Below are 26,330 nucleotides of genomic sequence, written 5' to 3'. Positions count from 1 at the left end.
CAGAAGTCCTACCAAAGGTAGAGGAAAACTGAGTTAGGGACTAGTTAAATAAGCTGACATATAGAAAGTCCATGGGACCTGATGGGATGCATCCAGAATTACTGAGGGAGCTGGCTGATATCAGTGCCAAGGCTGCTTTTTATCATCTTTATCATAGCACCTGACAATCCCGTAAACAATTAGACTGAATATACCTTGAATAAATAAGGCAGCAAAAATTATTTCCACTCGTCGAATAGCTAAACAAGTGATGGCTCAACCTGTCAGTCAAAAGCAAAACAGCAAATGTCCATACTGTAAAAATTCCACCAACTGCAGCTACAAACTGGTCTCTCTAATAGCAAAAGAGGAAGGAGCTGACTATAACGATATCAGGCAGGCAAACAGGAGTCTTCAAATATGTTAGAGGTGTATTCACTGCCAAAGAAGATTTTTCTGATGTTTGTCTGGAAGCTACCAGGAGCATGAAAGCTGAACAACAACAACAAAAAAGTTCCATGACTTCTTAATCACAGACCTTTAGATCCTCACACAGAAACAAAGATCCTCTCACTCTCTTGCAGTGTGATTTCCAAAACTGGTATCATTCATCCCAGGAAGAGTTGTGTATTTGCCTAATCTATCCAGTCAATTGTACTTCCAAGTGTGGACAGTTGCTAAATCATATCACTTCCCATTAATCAACATTTAAACTTGAAATCAAGCTGCGGGCAATCAGGTAATAATGAGAGTGAGAGTGCATGACTAATTGTCAGCTTATGTATATCCTTACCATTAGCTATTGACAATGAATTGCAAAAATGCAAAATTCCTTTTCCAATTTTTTTTTGCTAACTAAAGCTGACAGGCTCATAAAAACACTGCCCAGCTGTCAATCTATGGAAAACATGCTGCATGTAAACAGAAAACGACTCAAGGGCAATAAAAACCCCAATCAAAGGGTGAGCAAAGGCAAAACAAAGTTTGACCTTGAATCCCTGCAAGGAGCTCTGAATGATTTTAATAGCAACCTTACGCATTGCACTACAACACTGAACTATTTGGGAAATGCATGCAGAATAGAGATAATATTGCAAATGGCAGTGATAAATATTTAGCAAATGATAGCGCAGACTGCCCAGAAATAGAGGAAAGAGATGGGAGCAAAAGTAAACGGTTATGTTTTGGACCCACTGAGATGTTTTAAACCAGAAAAATTCTGAAGCACATGCTCATCTTAAAAGATGTTAATGTCCAATCAAACGTATTTGATTTATACATCTAAAGTCACGCATACAATTAAATGCCTTTCGAGATGGAATGCTCAGTACCTTCCAAAATCAAGCTCTTACCTGGGTCTTGAATGTTAACATTTAATAAGGAGATTTCTTATTTCTTAATGCCCTTTAGTCACATATTTTGTAGCATAACTAATATATATATAGCAATACACTAATGGAGAAATGCTGTATGAGAGTGAAACCAGTCTTTTCAAAGAATCATTTTGAAGTAGTGCTGTTCAGTGGTAGGTAGTTTAATAATAATTGGTAAATCTTTTTATTTGCAAGTTGAAGAGGCTAACCTCCCCAGTAGTCCACCCCTCTCTGTCAGCAGAGGTTTCAGTGCTCCCAGCTAGAGTGTGTCTGAAGGAACTCTTCATTTGGCCTGACAAAGGGAAGCAGAAACCCCTGGCAGAGGAGGGAAATTCCTAAAATGGATCTGCCACTGACAGAACAGACTTATTTTGGAAATCTCTGCCCTCAACTGCTAGCTCCCATGCCCTGGCTGGAGATTACCACTCTCCTGTTGTGTGACAAATGCTGAGCCAACTCTTCATGGAGCCACTCGAACTAAGTGGGTGGCGTCCATAGCAGGGGACAGGACAACTTTCTTACTGTCATTTCCATACTGATTATCATTTGTTCTTACAAGACAATATTAATCATCTTAGTTAAAAGTCTTTGTGGGTTTCTCAGATAATTAATTCAATGTATATGTAAAAGTCAAATGCTTACATTTATACAATGAAATGAAAGAATGGTACCACTGAATAAGGTGTTTATTTGCACTGTCCAGAAAACAACAACAAAATATTTCAGGCAGGCAGATATGTACAACTGACAGCTAGAAGAGTCTTCTACCTAATGAAAGTTAACTTCTCAAAAACCTGCCTCACCTCCCATCTTAACAAATCTCAGACATAAATACTTCTCAAATTTCTTTTTTTCCTTAAGAAAATGCTTCTCTGTGAAAAGGGGAATGCTGCAGCTACTGCCAGTAAGATGCAAGCTGCTTGTGACTCATTATCTAACTAAACTACTGTCCCCCTGGCCTGTCCCCCCCTGTGCAAGGCAGGGAAGAGGGAGAGGAGAGCAAAAGAATCTCTTTCGGCTGAGAATTGCAGGCTTCCTTGCAGGGTCACTGAGTGACTTCTCTCTAGGAGAAGCTGCAGCAAGAATTTTACTGAGCTGAGTATTTGAAAAACTTTGAGGGTCTTGCTGCTCCTCAGTCCTTCCCTTTAGGCAGCTAAAACGGCAAGAAAGACACAATTTTCTTTGCACACCGGGAGCTTTCAGACACAAAATATGTCCCATTACAATCACAGCTCTGCTGTCTACTCATTCTACCTGAAATTTCACAACGCCTTCCCTGCTTGGGCTAGGCTTCATTTTATGGTACTATAAATGTATTATTTCACTTGCAAGTGAGAAAACAGCACTATGTTGTTCTGCTGGGAAACAAGGCGTGGACCAATCCATCCCTGTTCTGCACTTCTGTGGAGTCTGATATGCCTTTGAAAATACGTGACATTGTGCTTATGGGAAAATCAAAAAGAAAGTAATTCAAAGGACATATACTTATTAAATTGCTGAGAAGCCACTTAAACCCTTCTCTTGCCCAGTACCTGCAGGAGTGGTCTGAATTACCAGCATTGCCAGTATTCTGCCAATGGCATTGATTGCTACATACAAGAATTAGGCAGGACAGTGCTACACTGGACGCTGCGGGGCATTCACAAGGCATAGCATTTTCAAAATTGGGATCTGTAGCCAAGAAAGAATAGTGCGTCCTTCTGCATACCTGCTGTGGGGAAAACGTTAAGAGACACTAGCATCTATTATCAAATCAAATAGAGTTCAGTTCCATTCATGTTATTCCATCCTCAAACCAGGACACCTATGTTATTTAAATGTACTTAAAAGATGAGAAAATTGGTTTTCCAGCACTATGTAAAACTACTTACCTGCCCCATTGATTTTTGAGATATACTGAAGGTGCTCTTTCAACAAAGCTGCTCCCAAACTGCTGTACGCATGACAGGATGCTTTTTGTCTACGTCCATTTCTACTTCAGTTTTATACGGAGTGGGACTACGGCTGCTGTAAACAAACCCTCGAAGTCTGTGGGCAAGTGCCCGGTAAGGCTGGGAGGGGTCAGTAGCAATGGTGAGTTGGCTGGTACATTTTCCTGTGTTGCCTGGTGAGGAGAAGGTATAATTGCCCTTGTATCAGTAGGTGCTCCTTTCTGTATAAATATTTAAAATTGTAATGAGTCCTGTGCTATTTCCTTTCACCACTAGCTGAACTACTGTACCAACTCCTGCCTGCTTCCAGCAATTATTAAAGTAGCTCTCCTTTGGGAAAAGCAGGAAAAGCTTGGGGGATACATGCGCGGTTGTTACCGCTCCGTCTGTGGTGGCTGGCTATAACCGCCTGCGGCCTGCGCTGCTGAAAGCCTTCCCGGCCCTGCGGGGGCACGGCACCCCTCCGGGCACTGAGGCGAGCCAGGGCCACTCGGGAGCCAGGCCGGGCCGCCCCCGACCCCTTTGAGTGGAGGCTGGGGCAGCACCGGCGCTGAGGAGGAGGGACGCTGCCGCCCCCGTCCCTCACTGTCCCCTCACGGTCCCGGCGGGGTCTCAGGGGAGGGCGAGGCGCAAGGGGCGCGGGAGCGGGAGCCTCGCCCCTCGGCACGTGCAAGTCCCGCCTCGCGCCGCGCTGCACCTTTAAAAGGGGGCGGGGGGGGCTGACGGGCAGCGTCACGTGAAGGGGAGGGGCCGGAACCCGCGCTCGCGCCCAGTCGGCTGAGGGAGCGGTGGCGGGTCCCTGCGGCAGCGCGCACCCGCGCTCGGTTCGGGAGCGCGCCCCGGCCCGGTCCTGCCTCCCCCTTCCGTCCCGCTGCGGAGCGGTGGGAGCGCCCCGCTCGCCCTCCCGGTCGCCTTGCTCTCCCGGCGGCGGCGTGCGAGGATGGAGCTCTTCCAAGCTAAGGACCACTACATCCTGCAGAGTGGGGAGCGGGCGCTGTGGTGCAGCCGGAGGGACGGCAGCCTGCAGCTGAGAGCTGGTGAGGGGCTGGGGCCGGCGCCGGGGCGCGCCTCGGTGCCCGCTTCCTGTGTGGGGAAGGGCGGGCCGGCACCCACCCACCCTGCGTGGCTTGGCCGGGGAGACGGGCGCTGAGGGGAAGGGCGGGACCCTAAACGCCGCTGAGATTGCCCGGTGGCGAGCCCCGGGTGAGGGTGGCGGGGCTCGGTACGCCGAAGGTCGGCTAGGGAAGGTGGGTGGCCGCCTCTCCCCGCTTGGCCGAGGCGATGCCGGGCCGCCGCCTTCCCGGGGCCGGTTGGGTGCGGGAGGTGCCGCCTGTCCTGGCACCGCTGTCCCAGCGAGGAACCTGCCTCCTCCAGATGGATTTTTTTCTTACACAAAGTGTTTGTTTCTCTGCAAAACACAGTCGGGGAGCCCCTGCCAGTTCCCCGTGCGGAACCCGAATAGTTTATCATGTTGAAATGCGTCTGGTCACCCTCAGGGGAGCATCACCAAAGGAGAAGGGCCATCTTGTGTTGGTGTCAGCCTTATATAAGTGATGCTTGCCAGTGTTCCCGGTAAATGGTGACTGTGCCCCTTGGAGCAAACCTGGCCCTCTCTGGGGAGAAACTGAACAGGTGGCTACGCTTGTAAATTGTTCTCAAATTTTTCTAGTGACTGTAGGCAGTATGGCAATTACAGAGGAGGGCTATGTGTTATTAATATCAGGCTGCAAAGAAGGTAATGGGAACAAAAGCTGTAGATAAAGTGAGTTGTGTTAACGGAAATTTCAAAACTGGTAGTTACAATACACTATCTGGGAGGTTAGTCAGTAAAGGTGTCTATAAAATGAAATGCCATCCTTAGAAATTAGCCTGCTCTGAGTAATAGATGTAACTTAAATGTAAAGGACAGTAGTGTTCTTGCTTATAAGTTAAAGAATACGCTAAATATCCAGCTATTTTGCAAAATGTATGGCAGGTTGCACAGATGTTACTTGCAAGTTTCTAAAATTGGGATCCATGTTATGCCAAAAAAGCCAGTCAAGCATGTACATGCCCAGGTTGGCTGTCTGAGTACAGTACAGTTCATGAGCTTTTTTAAAAGGCTGGAATAACTTTATATGTAAGCATGAAATACCATTGTTATCTGTGTTTATCCAAAGAACTGCTTTTCGTACTGGTCTTTCTTGTGTTATGTTTTTGTACTTGAGTCATGATAATGCTTTTGTCTTGTCAGTGCAATTTGTTTACATGTCTTAGATAAAATTACTGTCTGTCTCAAGTTAACATGACTTATTCTTGTCCCCCAGCTTCACTTATCTTAGAAAGTCCAGCAGTACTTTGATTTATAAATCATCTTACAAAATACTTGATGTTAAGCTAGCTAACAAGACTACTAGTTATTGACATGCATGTTTTTGTGGGGGGAAAAAGCCCCTTGGTTTTAGATTTGCTATAGTTATAATCATCTGCATAGGCATAAAAGCTCTCATTTGACCCTGAGTAATAATAAAAGCATGAACTAGTGAACTGCAGTTCTGGAGACTGTTTGAAAGCTTTAATTTTAAAAGCATCAATCACTTGTTTTCATGCAGCCGCTGCTGTGATTTATTTTTTCTTTTCTTGAAGTCTGATAACTTCATGGAGGCTTTGCCAGCGCTCAACAGTTTGTCTGCATACTGTTCAGCAGGATTTTGTCCATAGCTTGCCTTTAAATTTTCAGCTGGTAAACATGTGATCCCTATTGTGTGTGACCTACGGTTTAATGATAGGTAATATGATACTGAAGTCTCTTAGCCTGCTTGAAACTCTTTGATTGTTAGTCATGATTTCCCATTTCAATGTTTGTAGCTGTGTTTTTCCAGCCATGTCTGTGGATCACCTTATTGAAAGCAGGCTCTAGGGCTGTGAAATGAAGTACCTTAGAATGTTGAAAGCAAACCCAAGAAGGAAACAGTTCTCTCAAAAGAAGTATTTCTTGGATCAATAGCTCTTGCTTGTATTAAGACAAAGCTGGATGTCGTCAAGTTTACAATTTTATTACATTTGACCATTTATAATCAAGGCCACTGACCGGAAATGAGTAAATGGATTACGGTGTGATGAGTCACTGCCATATTAAAAAAAACAAAGTCATAACTTGTGTTCATTGGCATGTTTAATAGTCTATCAAGAGGCTATAGTCTAACTATGTGTCTCCACTTGCTTTTGGAGGCCTTGGTTTTATTCTGTTCCACAGAGGCTCCTCTGAATTAATCTTTACACATTCATGGATTGAAATAGATAATACTGGCAAACCTTGCAAAGTCTTCCTTTATATGATAGGTCTGAATCTAAAGAGCTCATGCTAAACTTTATAATACTCTCCTCCCTTAACCATAAAGGCATGTTCAGAAATTTGCTAATCTTGAAAGCTTTATTTCTGACTTCGTTGAATCATGGAGAGAACAGCTTGAGTTAAAAAAAGGCAAAAAAACTTGGCAAATATTTGTTATAAGCAAAGTCTGAGGATGGCCCTAGTTTGAAGGACACCTGCCTGTGTTTACAAGATGTTTCTGGTTTTTTTTTTTTTTTTTTTTTCCCCTCTGAAGTGAAAGCATTAATGAGTTACCTACAGGGAAATCCATGAATCACTTTGGCATCATGGATTTTGTTAGGAATTTAGCTGTCTACAGGGTACTTTTTTTCAGTGTAGTGAAAAACCACGTGTTCAACCATGCTTTAAATACTTTACATTAGATCTTGATTGGGATTTCACTCTTGGTGTACTCTGCTTATGTGCTGCTTGCCTGCTCCTGACTGGTAGTTCTACACAGATTACAAATATCACTCTATTGATGTTGGTATACATGCATGTGTATACACATCTAGAAAAGAGCAAGTATTGAAGACACTGAATCCTACTCGCCATTTTCTTATCAACAGAAAAAGGAATGAGATTATTTCATGGAGTAAGAACTTCTGTTATCATTGTGTTGGCCTTCATAATATTCTGGGCAGTTATGTCAGACTAAACAAGATTGGGAATGGTTGCTACTAGAACCAGTGTAGTAATGTTGGTTCCCACCACCTTGGAGAAAAAAATCTACCAGATAGTTTGTGATACACAGATTGGAATTATTCTAACACAATTTATAGGGACTTCATGCTCAGACTCCGTCACCTGTGCTTGTAAGAGTAAGGTGGTGCTAAGATGTGTCTTACCTCTGGAGCTATGACTAGAGGCAAATGAATATTCATTTGTTTTAAACACTTTAGGAAATCAGTGTTACAGTACTGTTGTGAATCAGCAACTGAAGCAATGCCTCTTAAAATATTTTTCTTTTAATGAGACATGTTATCAAACAGTATTCTCAGAGTATCCAGGGAGACATTTCAGGTTAGGTGTCTTAGTAGCGTGAAATCTTCTCTGCATCATAAATCATAAGGCCAGCTAATATTCTAGCTATATGTGCTTGCCTTACTCCTCAAAGACATTACAGGAGTCATGTAGAAATTGCTTGTTAGAATTCCTGAGCTGTTCTTCATGATTGTAGACTGGAGGAGAAGAGCAGCTCCTTTGGTTGAAGTCTAATGCCTGTGAACGCTCAAGTGAAGGCCTTGGTCTAATGACCAGTGTAAGGAGCAATGCTGCTGATACTAATAGCATCAGTAGGTTTGAAGGCTACAGAGTAGTCCTAAGTATGGTTCTGAGGGATGATGGCCTGAGTGTTATTTCATGTTACTGAATTAAGTATTTCATACAAAACTGACTTCCTGAATTTCAGTAGTATGTCTCGGAAACTGCCTATGTATTGTGGAAAATATACCAGAGGAGATAGTTATAGCTTTAGAAAAATTCTCTCTGTATTTCAAGTTACTTTATAAAGAACCTCAAGCTTTTTTTTGACACTTTCTTTTTTAGCTGCAACGGTTACCGAACTGTTTCTCACCCTTGCCTGTTCATTCTGTTCCCCCTTTTCCATACCCTTTCTTAGATGTCAGCACAACATACTTGTGGCATATGTGACAAACCAGATGTCAGAACTGATCTGCATTAGCTGCAACCCAGCAAGAATCTATGCTTAAAGAATCTTGAGCAGTTAGTTCCTGTTGCTGCTTGCTCCTTCTCATGAAAGAGAGCAGAGAGGGGTGGGCTGCTGTATGCCCTTCATCTGATTGTTATATACATTAGTCAATTTTGTAGCTTCTGAATGTGAGGCAAGAACTTCAAATGTATTTACCAGAGATAAATTATTTTCTGCTTTCATTAAATAAGATCTACTTTATAATTCCATCCATGATTCTTTTTACAGAGCATAGTAAACCTAAAACTGAGACTTAAATGGGCTGATAGTATGCTACACCCTAATCTGGGGAGAGTTAAATAAATCTTGAGGTGAGAAGTTTCCTGATTACTTTCCTGTTGAGGCTTAGTAGCAGAGCACAAGTTGAATAGGTCTGGAAATGGCCAAACTTGTCCCAACTCGGATGCATAGGTGTCTTGGAATTCCTGTACACACTGAAATGACTTTAGGTTTTAAACAAATATATGAAAAACCTTTAAACCTTGATATGATGTTGCTTTTTATTTTTAAAACCTGAAAGTTGCTTGCTTTGTGAAGAAAAAAAAAAAGCAAGCTTCTCCCCTGGAATTAAAATGAATCTGTAATTCGGGTGGATTTCTGTGGCATGTATTTTGCTAGTGGAGGTTAGACTCATCTTTGATCTCTCATGGGTTAGTATTAACTAAATAGTAGTGAATAGGAAATTGCATATTAACTGCAACTAAAATATTTATAACAGAAGGCACTGACAGGTAGCAGCCTTTCAATTTAAGAAGGGGGTCTGCATCTGTATCAGGCTTGTGGTATTTCAGTCTGTGAATACTGTTGTTCTTACTAGGTTCTTTCACAGTTTAACAGTGTGGGTGATATTTCAGCTGTATGTGTAAGGAAACATTCAAACTTAAATGACTTAAGTTTTAAACTGTCTGAACTGTAGTAAAAGGTGACCATTTATTTGATATGCTGTTAGTGTTCTTTCAAAACAACTATTGTAGGTTGGAATGTGATTTTTTTTTTTTTTGGTCTCTAACTGATACTGTTAAGCATACAGGACACATCCATGTTGCTGAAGTTATGTTCCAGAAAGCACAGTTAATGCTGTAACTTTTTTTTTTTAAGACACTTCCTGAAGGCTTTGGGTGACTTTGAGAAGTGATTTGATGGGCAGCAGGGCCTTTGCTGGTAATTAAAGAGTGAGACTGACAACAAGAAAACACTTTGTCCCACTTCTCTTCCCAACTGCTGTGTTGCATGGCAGCTGCAACAGGAGCCCCCGGGATGTCAAAGGACTGCAATAACTTCCACTAAGTACTTCCCTTAAACTGTGAGGTTTCTCAGATGGTGGTTTAGAATTTTCTTCTAGAAACAAATTCTTCAGTGCAATGTCAAACAAGTCTTGAATGTGGCTTACACATACACAATATACATATTGAATGTGTATTTCAGAAACTCATTCTGCTAGGGTTATGTATTGAGACTCAGGGCCCAGAGTTTGGCAGACTGTACTTCTTTCCCTCGAATTGCCTCAAAGATTTGAGACTACTGACAAAAGCTTTTTTGTCACTGTTTAGAGGTTTTATGATTCATGTTTAGTGTTATAAAGAACATGAGTTTTTAATGTACATAAAGATTTTTAGAGAATAAGATATAAATTTGGTAACTCTTTGCTTCTCAATAATACTTTAAGCTGGAAAACTTATGCCCTGTTTTGAGTAATGTAGTAAGTCTTTCTGATAACATGATAGGGGATAGCAGGCAAGATCATGCTGAGATGCTGAAGTAAATCACATAAGATGCCAGCATTGTGCAAATCAAATTCTGAGCCAAATTTAGAAGTATTTGACCTTGCCCAAGAGGTAGTTGAAAAATGTAGATGGCAAATGTGCTGTTCTGTCATTAATTGTTAACTTTCGGTTTGTTTTGTCCCTGTCTGTTTCTCAATTCAGGAAAAATGGCAACTTTCCCACATATGGCTGATGTTTAAGACTTTTCATTATACTGAAGTGTCTTCCAGTAATGCTTAAATGATATACTGCTTGTTGTCCTTTGATTAAATAGTCAGTTTGTTCCCAACAGTTAAAAAAATAGGGGGAGGGTGGGAATGTACAGTGTGTGTGGCATGACATCCTTTACTCTCTGTTCCTGAAACACGTGCTGAGTTTTTGAGTGTAACTGCCTTATTTAGTGTTTGAATTGGTTATTCCTAATCCATAATTCTTTTTCTGCTATGAGTTTGATTAGTTGGGCAGTCTGAGAGGAAAGTTAATTACAGTGTGAGAAGAAAAACCTTACTTTGCTTAGACTTGGCTCACCACAGCTATGCCGGTGTTTCTCTCATGGCTCTTAAGAAGCATTGATGTAAGTCAGTTCAGTGATAAATAAACTGCTTTCCATAATCGTGAAATCCTTCTGCTCAATTAATGTTGATATTTAAATCTTTTGAGGATGGTATAACTTTCTTGCATGCTCTTTTGAGTATAGCTGTAACTGTTGAGCAAACTCTTTAAACAGTGTATCTTCAGAATGAGTGAATGTGGTGTTTAAACTGTCAGATTTGTAAGTAGGTTTGAATAAAACCTTTCTCCTGCCTTTTTGATAATTTCCCTCTTACCAAGTAAGTAGGAGTAAAAAGAAAAAAAAATACAGACAACCTACTGCTTTCCTAGTTTTGAGGATATACCCACAAACAACTTGAGCTTTGTTGAAATACCAGCTGAAAACGGGAATGTGCATTGGTCTGTAATAATATTAATTAGTACAGTGTTGTTACTTTTGGAAGGATAAAAGATATTTCCTCACCCGTGTTGCTTCTATCTGACACAAAGTATGTGTCTACTAGTAGAGTTCAGCAGGGTAGAAGAATAAAGGGAAATTTTAAAGTAAAAAAACCCCAAACCTACTGAGCTTAGATGGCTTAGTGCCTATTCACGTTTTAGGGGTCACTGCTGGTCACTTAACTGACGGGTATTTACAGGTTTTTGGAATGGGTGAGGAGGCACTTCTAATTTCAAGTGGTTGAAATGTGTTTAACAGCTTGTTGCACATATTTAGCCACCTATGGCAGTGGTCTCTAAAGTGGTGTGTCAGAAACAATATTTTATACCATTAATAAAGATAAAAGAAACACTATTTTAAAACTATTTATCTCATCCATTTAAAACTTCTACTTTTGTGTTTTATAATGTATGCAATATTAGTACAGTAGAACATGTGTATAGTTTATAAATATACATATATTCAGGGTGCATGCTAAATTATTTTTGGTGGTACATAATCAAAAAAGTTTGGAGACTGCTGATCTACAGGGTTAAATTCTGTTTGGAGGGAAGATGTTTCACCTGGTAACAACAGTGGGTACAGGAGTTCCTTGTGCAGTTACTTGTAATACTGGATACTCTCCAAACGACTGAATATTTTCCATGTGTTTTTAAGTTTCCTGAGCAATGCCTGGTGACTCAGGGGATTTTATAACTGCAACAGAATACAAAGAAGTGCTTTTTATCAAAATGAGTAGTAAGGATTCACTTTTTGTTAGGCATTTTCTCTGCGACTTGCATCCTGCTTCTGCAGCAATAATAAAAGCTTCTATTGTATACCCCAACTGCTTTAAATCTGTCAGTATACAGCCTGAATTGCACTTGAACTGTTCCTGTTCATCTAGTCTAATTTAAATACCGAAGGGAAGTGTCCAAAGAAACTAAATCACTGTTTCATTTTCCTAGACTCAAGTGAGTAGGTGTGTACTTTGTAGTGTGCTGTGCTTCTACAGTTGAGACAGGCACTCTGTAAGAAACTTGCCTTGAATTACTGTTTGGAAAACATGTGTCTCCTCGTTGGAGGATAAGCAGGCTTTCTAGCAAGGCTGTAAGGTGTAGTGGGAATGAGAAGACTAGCTGGGATTTTTCCGAAATCCTCCTAGTGTAGCCCAGCTGGAGGCTTCTTAAGGTGGGTGTGCATGTGGTAGGCAGATGTGGAGTAGTGGTGATTTCACTTTAAAGCGTTTAAATTCTAAGTGGATTGAGGGCTCTCAAGACTAACGCAGACAGTGCAAGTTGTACAAATGACAAATTAAAAATAATTAAAACAGGTGATTAGCTGAAGGAATAACTTTTTTGAAGTTAATGTTTCATGGCAATTAAGAGCTTTTACTTGCAATACTGAAAGTCTTAATACTCTTCCATCTTTCTGCAATTATAGTAGCTTAAAAATAAATTCAGGAAACTTGTGCTGAAAGGAAAACTTAGTTAGCCTGAGTTTGTTTGCAAAGTAGTACTTTATTTCCTATAAGACAAAGAAGTTAAAGTTTATAGTCTTAAATCTTCCCCGTTTAATTTGTGATGTCTTAATCCTGGCTAATATTTCAGAACACTATTCAAAGATGAACTGGAACTCAGAATCAGACTTCCATTTGAAAAATCACAGAGGTCATAAAGGTCAAATTATGCTAATAATAAAGTCTTGTAGTTGTCTTTGATCTAAAGCAGCCACAATGTAAAGAAAAAAATCTCAAATCTATTTAAAAATAGTATTGAACTTTTTTCTAAAAGTTAACACTTTAGGTGTCAAATGTTACATTATCAGAGCTGAAGGATTTACTTTGGCTATTTATGGTGAGTTAATCAGCTTTTACTTTATATATATAAATGTCTATTGCTTGTGATGAGAATTGCTACTCTCTTAGGCTATGGAAAGAATTTTTGAGAAACAGCATGCGTTTATATCTGTGTTTATATGCTTACATATAAACTGAGTTTGAAGTTCAGTGATGCTTTGTACGTTTTTTATACTGAGTACACTGACAGGAAATACTTTCTAGCCAAGGTCTGTTTCTGAAAGCCAGCGAAGTTTGAGGAAGGTAAGAGGAGCATACTCCCTGAATTACAGCAAGATTGGAAGTTATGACTATAGCAGCGGCTCGGTAGTAAGGGCTGGATTCAAGTGACTACAAATGAAATCTTTTTTTCCTCCCCAAAGGAAGCTGATAGCCCACCTGCTTAAACTCTTCAGACTTGCCTACAGTCATTCACTGTTGAGCAAGTGGCTTATCCCAAAGCAGTGGTTTGCTTTCTTATCAGAATTTGTGCCTGACCCGGAATCAACTCTGCTGGTGTTAGACTGGAGAAAGAGCTAGAAAGCTGTCTTGGCTTTTGATGCTCTTCCAAGTTGTTTTTGTGTCACCTTTTCAGGGTTATCTTTGTGTAAACAAAGAATTAAAGAAATTTGTCTGGCACTGCATGGCCCTGCATCACTGCTGGTGAGCTCTGAGGGGTGGTGGTGGAAGTAATCACATCAAAGCTGGTTCTGTTCAGAATTTGTGACGGAAGTTCTATTGTGCTGTGACTACAATGTTGATACAATCACTGTGAATGGTAAACCTATTGTCAGTGGTTGTTAATCTCTGACAGGAATCAGCAAAAAGAGGCAACGCTTATTTCAATAGCTTGAATTTAGTTAGTGGGATAAGGGAAAGAATAAGCTATTTTGTACTTTGGGATGGAAACTAGGTAAGCAAGTACATACCTAAAAGTATTAAGGGCGTGTGTTAAGGCCTATCGAACCCTGGCAATTCTCTCAAAATATACTGAGGACACCAGAGAACTCCCCAAGTCAGGAAAGATCTGCCATGGGGCTCAGTTCACTGCTCGTAGTGACTCTTTGTACGCAGCTTTCTGCTTTGAAGGACAATTACTATTTTGACAGTGCTCATTATCACCAGCACAATACTGTAAGAAATCTGTTTCAACAACATAATGTTGCAGTTTCAGGCTGATAAGTCTTTATTCCTGGCTGTGTGAGTTTCAAGAGATCACTAGACTACTGGTATGACATCTATAGGAAGATAAATTTATGTGGGGAAACAAGAGTAACTGTATTGATAAATTGGATTTCACCTTATATCTCAAAGCATTCAGTCTGGTTTGGGATTAGAGAAAAGTCCAGTGTTTTGTTTGATAGAGCCTTGTGGCAGTTAATTCTTATTGATAAGGCATTTCTTTAAAAAATGAAAAAAAAAATCAAACTTGCCTTGTGTTGTTTCAGCAGTCAGAAATGTGGCCACATGTCTCTTATGTATGCTATCTGAAAACTTTTAACGGTGGATTTTCAGTTTTGTTTTGTACAGTTACTTTCCCCCTTGGCTTTAAAAAGATGTAAATACCTTCTGTAACATTTATTACTGTCCACCAACTTAGCTGCCTCTTACATTCTGCTATATTTTACAATTAAAGACTAGTCTCCTACAGGCTTGCAGTTAACTTTCTTGGATCTCTGTATATTTAAAATTGTTACATAAGCAAAGATTAAGTAGTTATAACTTTTCAAAGACACAAGATGGTGGCTGAAGATAGCTGCTGCCAGAATTGCGAGACAGACTAAATGACTGTGAGCAAACAGTCTCAAACAATTTTACAGTATTGAACAGCAGTTGGAGACAGCTTCTTCCAAAACAGGGTAAATGGGACTGCACTTACCATGAAAGCCCATATCCTTGGGGGGTGGGGAGGACTATAGTTAAACCTTTTAATTTGGTTTATCCCTCTTGCATTTCCAGAGTGTACTCTTCAAGAGCAGAAGGTTCATATTGGTATTTACTGTAGTGATATTTATTTAGCACGATTGGGTGTTGGCTCTGAGTTGAGATATGACTGTCACACAGGAAATTGAGCTATAACGAGTTGTGAAGTTCTAATCAGGTCAGAACCAGATGCAGTTTACTTAGCTAAAACAACTTGCTTGCTTCTATGCTGCACAATACTTTCCTATAGAAAGTTCTCTAGAAATAGTATCACAAGATTGTTTTTTTTCTTCCGCTATCACCAAAGAACATCAGTGTGATTCCATAATTAGTGTTTTTTTTCACAGCCTACAGGCATTCCTCCTGTGAGACTTCTTCACATACAGGTTTTCTTGGACATTGGAAAAAAAAAGTTAATCTCCTCAAATGTTGCTAAATATGTATGTGTTGCTTTTTTGTTCTGTGCCCTGCCTTCGCCAAGGAAAAGTTTCTTGAAGCAGTCAGCCTTCACTATTGGTAGCTCGATAATCACACTTACCTCAAGAGCCAGTGCTGCCCAGCTTGTAGATCTGTATTTGCTGTCTTTAAACAGCAAATTAAAGTGTAGTGTGCATTTAACTCTAAATGCATTCTCTTTTTTCCAAAGCTTGTCTATACTATAAGTGAACGTAGGAGTCAAAGTCTGGAGCCAGTTCTCATTGTGTCTCTGTGCTATTAGAGAGTATTCCTGTAGGAGTCTTGGGCGCTGTGTGATTCATGTTTAGGGCTGCGTATCTGAGTAACCTGCAAAAGTAATAGTACAGCTACGTAAGACCCACATGTCCTATAGTCCCTGATACCAGTTTCCTTATGTCCTTTTACAGGCAAGTCTAAACTATTGTTTCCTTATCTGTAATTAAAACAATCCTTTTCTTGTGGTTTTTTTTTTCTCTTGTAAGCTACTAGAAGAAAACCTCACTTACTATCCAGAGCTTTCTACTAATATCTCTTGTCGTAGCAGGAGATCAGTGGTTTAATAATACTTGGATGGTATTCTAGATTACTGGGTTTGTAGTAGCTATGATAAACCTTCAGTGGTTTGGTTCTTCAAATGCCTCCTGTGCCTAGTGGGTTTTTTTTGGCTGCTTGAAGTATCTGGCTGGTTTCTAGTGCTCTCAAAGGAATATGAATGTGGCAGTCGGTTGCAAAGATAGCAAAAAAAGTAGATGAAGTCTGAGATGAATCAGCTGTAGAAAATTCCCAGGCGTGAAAACAAGATTCTGTGAATGTGTGGGTGAACTAGGAAAGAAGGGAGAAGACTTGGGAGTGAGGAAAGCTGTCTGTGTTCCTCTTTCCTGTGAGTTTGATAGTGCAGATTTTCCACTCAGCATACAAATGCTCTTGCATGTTATGTGGACTGTAACTTAGGTCAGGCTGTTGTAGAACTTGTGTTGTATGAGCACAACATATGGATACAAGATGAGTTTAGGTACTTCAAGGTTAGAGGGTAAATCAAACCGTTCACACCGTTATAGCCACTGTCACTTATTTCCTGGTACTCCTCTACCTGTATTAGTCTCCTTAAGAACTTCATTTAGTTGTACCATGATTCATACTAGGTTCTGTACAGACCAAGTAGCTGCCTGTAGCACTCCTGCAGTGAGACGGGAAGGTTCTCTGCAGATATAGTAACCAGGCTGTACCATTTAATGGACAAACATTAGTTGTAGCTCTGTACTGCCTCCTGCAAAGATAGCTTTAAATTCTGCTACTGTGTTGTGGTGTGGGCTGGGCTGGCCATCAAAACCTTTTTAGTTCTTTCTTGTCTGCTTATATAAAAGCACATGTGATATATTCTGTTTAAATGAGTTCAATTTAGATCTATCCTGGCTTAAACCATTTCTGTTTTATCTCATGTGATTGCTTGTATTTAATGACGAAATTAGCTGAGTCTCGTTTCTTATTAAATGTTATGCTGAAAGCTAAGAGTAAATGTGCATTCTTAGAATAGCAAAGTTCAAATTACAAATGTGTCTAAACGACACAGTGTTTAAAAGTAAGTACATTAAAAATATCAGGCTACCAGTTGTCACCTGCAGATCTTAGACTTCCAAGAAGAAACGAAGGTCTTGTAAATAAAGTGTGTGTAGGTGGATGATTGTAGTCTTCTGTATCTTAAGATACTGTGTGAGTTTGTTCTTTCAAATGTTTGTCTGCTTACACTGGGAGCTAAGATTTTAATTTGTCTGGATGATAAAATTGGAGAAAGTCTTCCACCCTGGAACCAAGTGAGTTTTGGTAGATAATAACAAACTTGTCCTTCTTGGTATAGAAAAACCTTCTCTCCTACACAGATATTAGTTGCTTTTAGTGGTTTCTCTTCACTTAAGATTTGACTTCTGAAACCTTTTCTTTCCCAGAGTCTTAAACTTCTGAACAGGTACTACACCACTGTTAGAAGCTCTTACTGAATATCTGCAGTGGGGGATACTTCTCATGTTTATATTATAATACTGACTTGCATCAAGTGATGGCTTGAATGCATGTTGAGAGGGGTACCCTTCACAGATTACAAAGTTGATAGTGTTGCCTTCCTGCTTTCTTTTCTACTTCCTATGTGGTTCACTGTAATCTCTAACAGTAGGAGAACTAGAAACCTAAAACTTATTTGTGTGCTTCAGTATTCCATGTAGTTGTGGGAGTGCTTTAACAAAAGAGGAAGTACGTGTGCATGTATATAGAAATAGAATGTGGAACTAATAGTAACTGGATAGGTATGGGAGAGAGCTGTGACTAAAAGTTAACATCTGCTAGGTTTTTGAAGCTACACTCTTAACTTAATGAATGACCTGTATTCAATTTCACTATAGCCATGTAAAACTTCAGTTAAGTGACAAATTCTAATGGATGTCAGAAGAATTAAGCCTCCATTAAACTGAGTTACTGTAGCCCAAAACAATTTTTCTGAAATTTCTGGGAAAGACATGGGGTAGGGCTTTAAATTAGAAATTTAGTAATTTGGTCATAGCTACTTGGTAGCAAGCAAAAATTGAACGGCATATGTATCTCACTGCAGGAATTGTGGTGTATTTTCTACCCTCTAAGGTGGGTAAGTGGGAGAGAATGAACATCACTGGATTAATTGCTCTGTTGAGTTTACTTAAAAATAACCAAACAAACCATGGGCTTTGTTCTCCTTTGCAGCCACTGATCTTCTTTTGGCTTGGAATCCCATTTGTCTGGGTCTGGTTGAGGGAGTCATTGGTAAAGTTCAGCTTCATACAGGTATGTGGTGCTTTTGGTTTTTCTTTTTACTGCTAATGCACTTTGTTTTAAAGGCAGCGATGCTACAAATAATACTGTGTAGTGTTCTTTTTAATGGAGGTGTACTCCCCAAATACGTGAACTTGTTGAAGTGATTGCATTATAGCTGCAGATGCAAATTCCCTGTACTTTACAGTGTATGTATTCTGGTTTGTCACTGTCTTGTAAAAATACAGAACTGCATTCAAAAAGAGTAAAAATTTGTTTGAAGTTCTATCTGAGGCTCTGTGTGAGATGCATAAAATTCTTGCACCTCTTTGAATAATCCTTTCAAGTAGTTTTTTGTTGTTCTCCTATGGTGTAAAACTAATGATGTAAGTCTTCAGAAAAATAAGGCTTGAATTTGCAATGTTATATGAAAACCTGAGGGGTAATTACTACCTTGATAGATGACTACTTGAAAGTAAAAGAAATACTTAAACTTATTTGTTGTTAAATGTAAGACATAGCTATACAATGGAAGCAGGTGATGGAAACAGGTGTAGAATGCATTGTGATTTAATGTTAAGCTGGTCTAACTATAACTAAAAGTTTCTATAGTAACTTTTTCCTGTAAAATAAGGTCAGTTGCTCTTTTAGCTTTAGTGAGTTGCAAGTTCCTGTAGCCATGATGAATATTTCTTTTGATATGTACCAGCTTTATCTAGAAAGATTCTTCTGCCCGTAGTGCTCTGGATATCTTTACTGACAGGTAGGAAAACTAGCTGTAAACTCTGCTTTACTTAGTGTGTGCTGTTCTTTTTGTGAATGCTTAGACCCTGCATTTAAAGTAGTGTCTGACAATATGATCACTACAGGTAAAGTTTCAAGTGTGTTCCAGGATAGCAGGATGGATTAAGTGCTGAAGTGGATCAGGTGTTCGTAGTCTGTTGAATAGAAAAGTATTACTCAAGATGGCAGTGGCATACTAGCAATAGGGGAGGAGGTGACAAGGGACAGGTATACCACTGCGTGAGCGTATCACAGGTCTAGCTCTAGGAAATGCTTTGGTGACATAGTTACTGTAACCCCTAGGTCTCATTTCTGACAGTAATAGTTCAGAGCCCATCTCTCCATGAAGTTTATGATCACATCCTCTTTCCCATTCCGTCCCTTTCTCTTCTTTGAATTTCACATGATGTTTTTGCCTGTGCTCATTCTGCAGATCTATTCAGCCATTCTTTTTCAGATCTGATGATAGGAAGTGGTTCAGACTCTGCCATCTCACTTTCTCTTCTCTCCATCCAGGTTGTCTGTGCTGTTCAGCATGTGCTGTTCATGATGAATGATGGCTAAACTCCAGTAATGACTCTTTATGTTGTGGGAAAATGCTCAATCATTTTTTTTAGCATTTTTTTTGGTGTGGTGGTGTTTAGTGTTTTTGTTTTTTTTGTTTTTTAAACCAAGCACTTGGGTACACAAAGGCTTTCCTCCCTCTCTAGGGAGTCTAGTATAAAAGCTTTTGAAGGGGGAGACCTTGTCAAATGCTCTCTGGAAAATCTAGTGTGTTATGGCAACCAAATATCATTGCATGTGGGCTTGTTGTGAGGCACTTCCTCTCCTTATGAAAGCTGAGTTGAAACTTTCCCTGGCATGTGACACTTCAGTAGGTGCCAGCTTGCTGTTATCAAGTAAATTAAGATTATCAGGTAATAAGCCCAATATCTGATGGTCTTCCCATGTGTCCTGTAGAGCTCCTGAATCAGTTATGCTCATCCAGGCACTCCATTCAGTTGCTGTTCAGGCTAGTGGGAAGCATTTTGTTTCCTCTCTGCCTTCTTCAGATGACACCACCACAAACTGTTCATAGACTATCCTCGTTGTCTATATTCTGGTGTTTAGTGATACAACTGTCCTGTAAGCAGACATTTATTTTTCTACCTTTAAATGTCTGAAGAAAGATAAAATCTCCAGCTGTTTATTCTTACTCTTCTGCTGAGAACTGCTGCTTCCTTGAGTCTGCTGACAGTTGCTCTGTTGGACGGCAGTCAAAATGAGAGGGCTGAGATGTCTTACATAGGTCTCTTGAAACCTTTTATTGTTAATGAACTCTCACTTGATCATATTCAAGTGTAGTTTTTTTGTAATCCTCTAGCTGAATCATCTAGCACTCTGTAACAGTAACCTGTCTTCATTACTTATTCTTGTATCAATCTTTGTCACTGAGAAACTTTATCAGCAGAAGTTGTATAAATATTTAATATTGGTGGACCATTATCTTCAGACTTAGTAAGAGTACTGTGCTGTAGAAGCTGAGGAAAAATGCTTTTCTCACAGAGCTGATCTAGAACAGGAGGACTTGCTCTGATTTCTTCCCCCCTTCCCCAAGACTATACGGATCAGAAAACTTAATTTGGAACTCGTCTGGCTAACTGGAGTCCTGTATGGGCTTGTCCTGCTCAGAACCTTGTTGTTAGCTATTGTTGGAAAGAAGTACTGGCGTGTTTTTAAAAACGCTTGGCACATACTGACCAATACTGGAAGCTTTAAATAACTTTTTAAGTATTGAAGTTGCTACCAGGGCAATCTAAAGCTGTTACTAAGCTTATATGCACTTTAATGTCTTGGGCATAGATCCTTATGTTCTTGAAAGACTTGCTTAATGCGAGAATACTGGAGCAGTCCTAAAATGACCTTGAAGTGTCCCTGTAGTCAGTCCTGGGCTGTCCTTAATGTAGCATTGAAATACCCTTGCCAATTTGCTGTAACTAGGGATGGGATTTAATTTACTCTTAATTTTGCTGGTTTTATTGCAGGCCTGCTACAGGAGAATTTGTAGGAAAGCCTCTGTGGCAGGGATGCAATCTCATAGAAACTAGCTAGCCAATATTACATGGTTTATTTTTTAATTCTCTAAAGAATTTTTGCCATGAGGGGGTCAGTTGTACCTCTGGACATAACCACGCACTCAATTAGAGATGAAAGTCTACTTAAAGTATCATTTGGTTCTTCCCTAATACTGAATTTTCTTAAACGTTAAGATGCTTTGGGGGGGGGGGGGCGGGGGGAACACCAAAAACCAAAACCTTAATTGAATATCAGAATGCAATATGGTCTCTTACCTTTTTCTGGTCCATCACAAGTGACTTGTAAGAAAATGTGTTGTAAAAATAGGAATAGAAGGAAAAGGATTTTAGGATGTATTGTGGACATAAGTTACTGAAACAGAACTTTGCACATTTTTTGATAAAGATGCACAGTTGAAATTGTCTCTGCATGATCTTCCCATATAGAGGCAAGCACATCTCTTGCATAAGCATTGTTGCCTTTATAGAGTATTAATTTTGTTTTGTGATTCAGTTAGTGTGCAAGCATACAAAATATAAGCGTAGCCCCTCAATTTCCTTTTGTCAAATTTCCAATATAGAACTAGAAAGAGGTTGTGTTGTTTTTTGTTAAAGTAAAAAGTAGATACTTTAATCTGCTAAAATGGTAATGGTAGCCTACAATTGAATCACTTTTAATCAGAGTAGTTAATAGTGTATATCTAACTATAGCTAAAGCTGGATTTCTTAACTGGTACCAGCAACTTCCACTTAACTCATTCAGTGCCACCACGTGTTTTTCTGTTTCTTGGTCAAAGCACACTCCTGTGCAGTTTAATGTTTGTACTTGTATCAATTTGGTGTGCTCTTCCAGTGCTGATTAAGACCCAAATTAAATGCTGCTGGCAAGGTTGTGTAGACTCAGTAAACTGAAGGAAAGTGGAGTTCCTCCTTCCCTATCCCCAGGAAAGGAAAGCTTTTTTGTTAGTGTGCCTCTGAATCTTGATAGAAACAATGAGTAGTTCAGGGTCTGAAATGTCTTCAGTGAGATGTAGCTGCTGAATTTCTAACTGCATACAATCAACAACTTAAAATATTCTTTTGGCATGCAACTAATTTTTAAATTATTCAAGTAACAAAAAAATAAGAAAATGGTAGCATGGAATTTCTTGGCTAAAATTAACATACTTGCAAAAAGCAGCATTTCTAGTAAACACGTACAGTTTAAGAAAAGTTACTGCAAAAGCATTTGGGGAAACTAAATACTATATTGTTTGGGAAATGTTACAGAAAAACAGCAGTGATATGCTGACTGTGTTGAACAAAGAGAGCTAAATTCCTGTTTTAGTGAGGAATGGGAGGTAATAGCTTACTTTAGATACAGTATTTTAAATTAGCTGTTGCCATCTGTTCTTCATAAAACACTAAAAATGAACATTAGATCTTAAGAGGTGATTTAAAACATGTGCTCTTCAGGAATGACACATAGCTGTAGTGCCCTTCTGTACACACCATACCTCCCACATGGAGTACACAATAACTAATAAATATCTTTTTTTAAAGCTGTTCTATGGAACTACTTTTTTAACTGCAGAAGCACATACTCTATTTAGAGATTCAGTTATTTAGATATTGCTGGCAATCATAATATGCTGCTTCTGTGGCTATTGTTGAAGCTTTTACTTCAGGGCATACTTATCTGCATAATTGCTTCCTGACAGTTTTCTTTTGATCTGCTGGGGAATTCCTGTTTTCTTTCAATGTTCTGTGGCTCTGGCTATAATAGAAATAGAGTTTTGAAATGTACACCAAGATGCCTTTGAGTGCAATTTTTTAAAAAATGGTAAAAAGATACAGAACTCACTTGGCTTTAAGCTCTGATTGCTACCAGGATTTATTAACATGAGGTAAACTGAAGCGGAGCCAGAGACTTTTTTATCTTCCGTTTTTCACTAAGGTGTATCTGGTTAGAAATGCCTTTACATTATACTTTTTTTTCCAGTGGAATCATATTGATTATTTCACTGGAGCTCTAGATGGTATCCTTTCTTAAAAGAGTATCTGTTTTGATTGTTGGCATACACTGCTTATCTCCTCATAGGAGTAAGTTGTGTAGCTACCCTTCTGTAGGTGGGAATAGATGAGATTATAGGACTGCCCACAGGAATATCTGTCTGGATTCCCTGTTGTACTACCCTTCTGTTAAGCTTGGATTGCCCTGGGTTTCCAGAGCCTGTATTGCTTTTGCCTACTGGAAAGCAAAAGAAAATGGTTGACCTTCTTTTTAGATGAAGCAGTAGATGTCTTCATCTGTTGCTGGTGTTCTTGGCAGCACTTCAGTTCGCCTTTTTAAAAGAACTTTCTTACCTATTTATTGGTCTTTTCACTGTCACATAGGATCTATCCTGTATTCCTCAGCTTCCCTTTTCTTATTTCTTCCTTACCTATGGCTGCTCAGTGTAATGCTGGACAGATGTTCTCCAAGTTGTGTTGTCTGTACCTGTACAGAAGAGCTGTTCCAGCAGCTGCTGTCAGTAAGGCTAGCTGTCTTGCTGGCATTTGCTGTCGCTCTCTTGTCTTTGCTATCCTTTCGCCACCAAGAATAGCACAGTTCACCTAGTTTTTAGGAGACTATGCTTATGTCATGGCTTTGAGTGACTTGGTCCAATTTCAGAGCTGACCCTTATTGAGCAGGGTGACATCCTGAGATCTCTTCCAACCTGACTTGTCTCTGATCCTATAGGGATTATGATCCTGATGCTGTGTTCAGGAACTGGTGCAGGACTCCCTTTAGAAAATCACATACACTAAATAAATGGTGCATGAATTCATCCCCCTTCCTCTCCTCCCTTTTTTGGGGGGCAGCCACTGCTTCTCACAGTGCATTTGTGATTTTAAAGGCTTGTTAGTACCAAACATAAGCACATCTCTCTTCTAAAGATAGTGATATAGAATCAAAATGAGTGGATTGTCGTAATGCACAGCAGTCTGTTCACAGTGTTCGTTCCTTTTCTCCAGAAGAAACTGCAGCTTAAACATATCTTGTCAGATTTGGGCAGAAATGTTCAAGGCTTTTTTAATTTCAATTACTGGAAAGATGCTCACAATTTTGATAGACCTTTAATTCTATGCTGAGACTATATTGGAAAATGCGGGAAAGAGAACAATTCTGGGTGTCCTGTGACTTTAAACACATTATCCTGTTGTTTTTTTCTTAAGTACCTGGAGGATAAAATAGTACTTAGAATTTATTGAGCAAGGAAAATAGATGTTGCATTTGCTATAAAGCCTCTGAATAGATCTTTCCCACCTCCTGCCAAAGGTTGGATATTGTATTTGAAGGCATAATATATGACACGGTCTACTGTCACAAGTATGGAAGCATATTTAAGTCTAACATAACAGGCTTTTTAATGCCTGTATGACCTCTTCAGTAAAGCTCAGTTGGTGACTTCTCAGTTGGGAGAAATACTGAGCATATATGCATGTCTAAGACTTTTCTGTACACTTTCCATCTGTCCTGACAGAACTTTCACTTTTGACTCGGCGTACTACTAGCATGCTACTGAGCTAACCAAGGGATTCAAATCTAGAAAGCTAATGTTCAGGCACTGTTCAGTCAGTGGGAATGTTTGTCCTGTTTCCCTGTCTCCTCTTAAAGTGCTGAAGCTATAATTGCAAATGCTGTAGATTGAATGTGGATATGGTATGCAGCTGTTATCAGTATCTTCATTAATCTTTGGGTAATTAATTCTACAGCACTTAGATGCATATACTTCAGGGATGATGTTGTGAAACCTTAAACATTCATGAGTTGCTTTATGATGCAGTCCATGTTTGCTCACCAGATTTCTTAACTCATGAATCTTGTAATCAGCTGGTACCCATATCTGTCTTGTTTGCTGTTTTATACAAAATAGAAGGTACAAAATGTTAGCTTGCTGTGTGTTGAGCTTCAGCTATTCTTTTCAAATTGTACTGCTGTTAGTGATATTAGTGGGAATGTGCATCATCCTAGAGATTGTCTAACTGCTATAGACGAAGTAGTGGTAACTTTGCCTCTAATGGGTAAGTCTATGAAATAGTTAATATCGTTATTATTCTGTATCTAATATAAGTATTGCTTTTTAGAGTTTTTTTTTTAATTGCAATGCATAATAACAAAACATAGCAGTGGCGAATCAGCATTCACTGGACTCTTCTAGTCAAATGGTTCCTGGCGGGGGTTTTACACTGGGGAGAAGCTTCTGGAAGACTAATCAAAGTAAATGCCAGACAGACAAATCAAAGCATCTATAATCTTTTCCCAGATTTACCATGGTGGCTACTTTTAATTCGTCAGAAAGCATTGATTGGCAAGCTTCCAGGAGACCATGAGGTTTACAAAATAACAAAGATTGCAGTGATTCCGCTTTCCGAAACAGAACCTCAGGATCTGGAATTAGAGGTATGATTATCTGCAGTGAATTCTGACTTTCCCACTTCTGCTTCAGTGAAATTTAAATGAGAATTAGTTAAACACGTGCCTCTTACCTCTTTTTCCTGGTGTATGCAGGCAGATTGAACATCTTGTGCTCTTTAAATGCCTTTTTTTTTGGTTAAAAGTTCTGCTAGGGAGGGAAATTACATTAAAACTATACCCAAATTTCATAAAGACCCCTGAAAATATCACACAAGAACAAAACTTTATTAGTGTAATTGAGCAACAGATCACTTCAGAACAGAAATTAATCCACTGGTGTCATCTAAAGGGACAAAGCTGTAGACTAAGACAGGAACCTTGTTTTGTCTAAAAAAAAAAAAAAAAGCTCTGATTACCTCTTAATGACTAGCATGGTAAGACTTTCTATTACTCTAAGATGTACACTGTGGTTAGACTGTTGGGAGAACAATTCTGGCTTCAGGCATCTTTTTTTGAGTGTATGTGTCAGGGGGGAATGATGATGGGGGAACAGGATGACTTGTGATAGTCTCTGTGGTGCCTGTATGACAGCATGAGAATCCTTCCCTGAAGAGGGGGAGAGTAAAATGGAATCTCCAAAGCTTTGGTGGAACTCAAGGAGCACGAAGAGTTGCTGCAGCACTGCTTCAGAGTCTGGGCATTAGAACCTCCCAGGGTCTGTGACACAAGAATATGACTTGAAATCTAGATGTAACACCTTCCTGTTCTTAGTTGTGTAGGCAAGAATATTCTGCATACGCTAGGTGCTTCTGTGGCTAGAAACCTGTACAAGAACTCAGATTTGCAGTGCTCTCTCCCAGGTACTTCAACTTGCTTACTCCTGAGGTTATCCCTGAATGTCTCTAAGGCAGGGCTCTCACGTGTGTATATTCTTGGGGAAAAGCTGTTGTATCTTTGCCCTCTGAATCAGGAGAGAGTGTGTATATATATATTTTTTTTTTTTAGATGGAAGCTCTTGCTTCCATCTTGTTTTGGAACCTTA

At 39.6% G+C, this 26,330-nt stretch overlaps 1 protein-coding gene across 1 annotated transcript in view; it reads left to right on the top strand.

Moving 5' to 3' along the window:
• The first annotated feature begins 4,032 nt into the window (after window positions 1-4,032).
• INPP5F (inositol polyphosphate-5-phosphatase F) overlaps window positions 4,033-26,330 on the top strand; it is a 43,506-nt gene continuing 21,208 nt past the window's right edge. The window contains exons 1-3 of the mRNA XM_063338833.1: window positions 4,033-4,320; window positions 18,023-18,103; window positions 25,197-25,333. Coding sequence (XP_063194903.1) covers window positions 4,224-4,320; window positions 18,023-18,103; window positions 25,197-25,333 — 315 coding nt within the window. The 5' untranslated portion in view covers window positions 4,033-4,223. The remainder of the gene's footprint in view (window positions 4,321-18,022; window positions 18,104-25,196; window positions 25,334-26,330) is intronic.

The sequence above is a fragment of the Chroicocephalus ridibundus genome, chromosome 6 (genome assembly GCF_963924245.1).
Source record: "Chroicocephalus ridibundus chromosome 6, bChrRid1.1, whole genome shotgun sequence".
NCBI classification, from domain to species: Eukaryota; Metazoa; Chordata; class Aves; order Charadriiformes; family Laridae; genus Chroicocephalus; species Chroicocephalus ridibundus.
The sequence above is the reverse complement of the archived record's forward strand: the minus strand, read 5'-3'. Positions and strand labels throughout refer to the sequence as shown.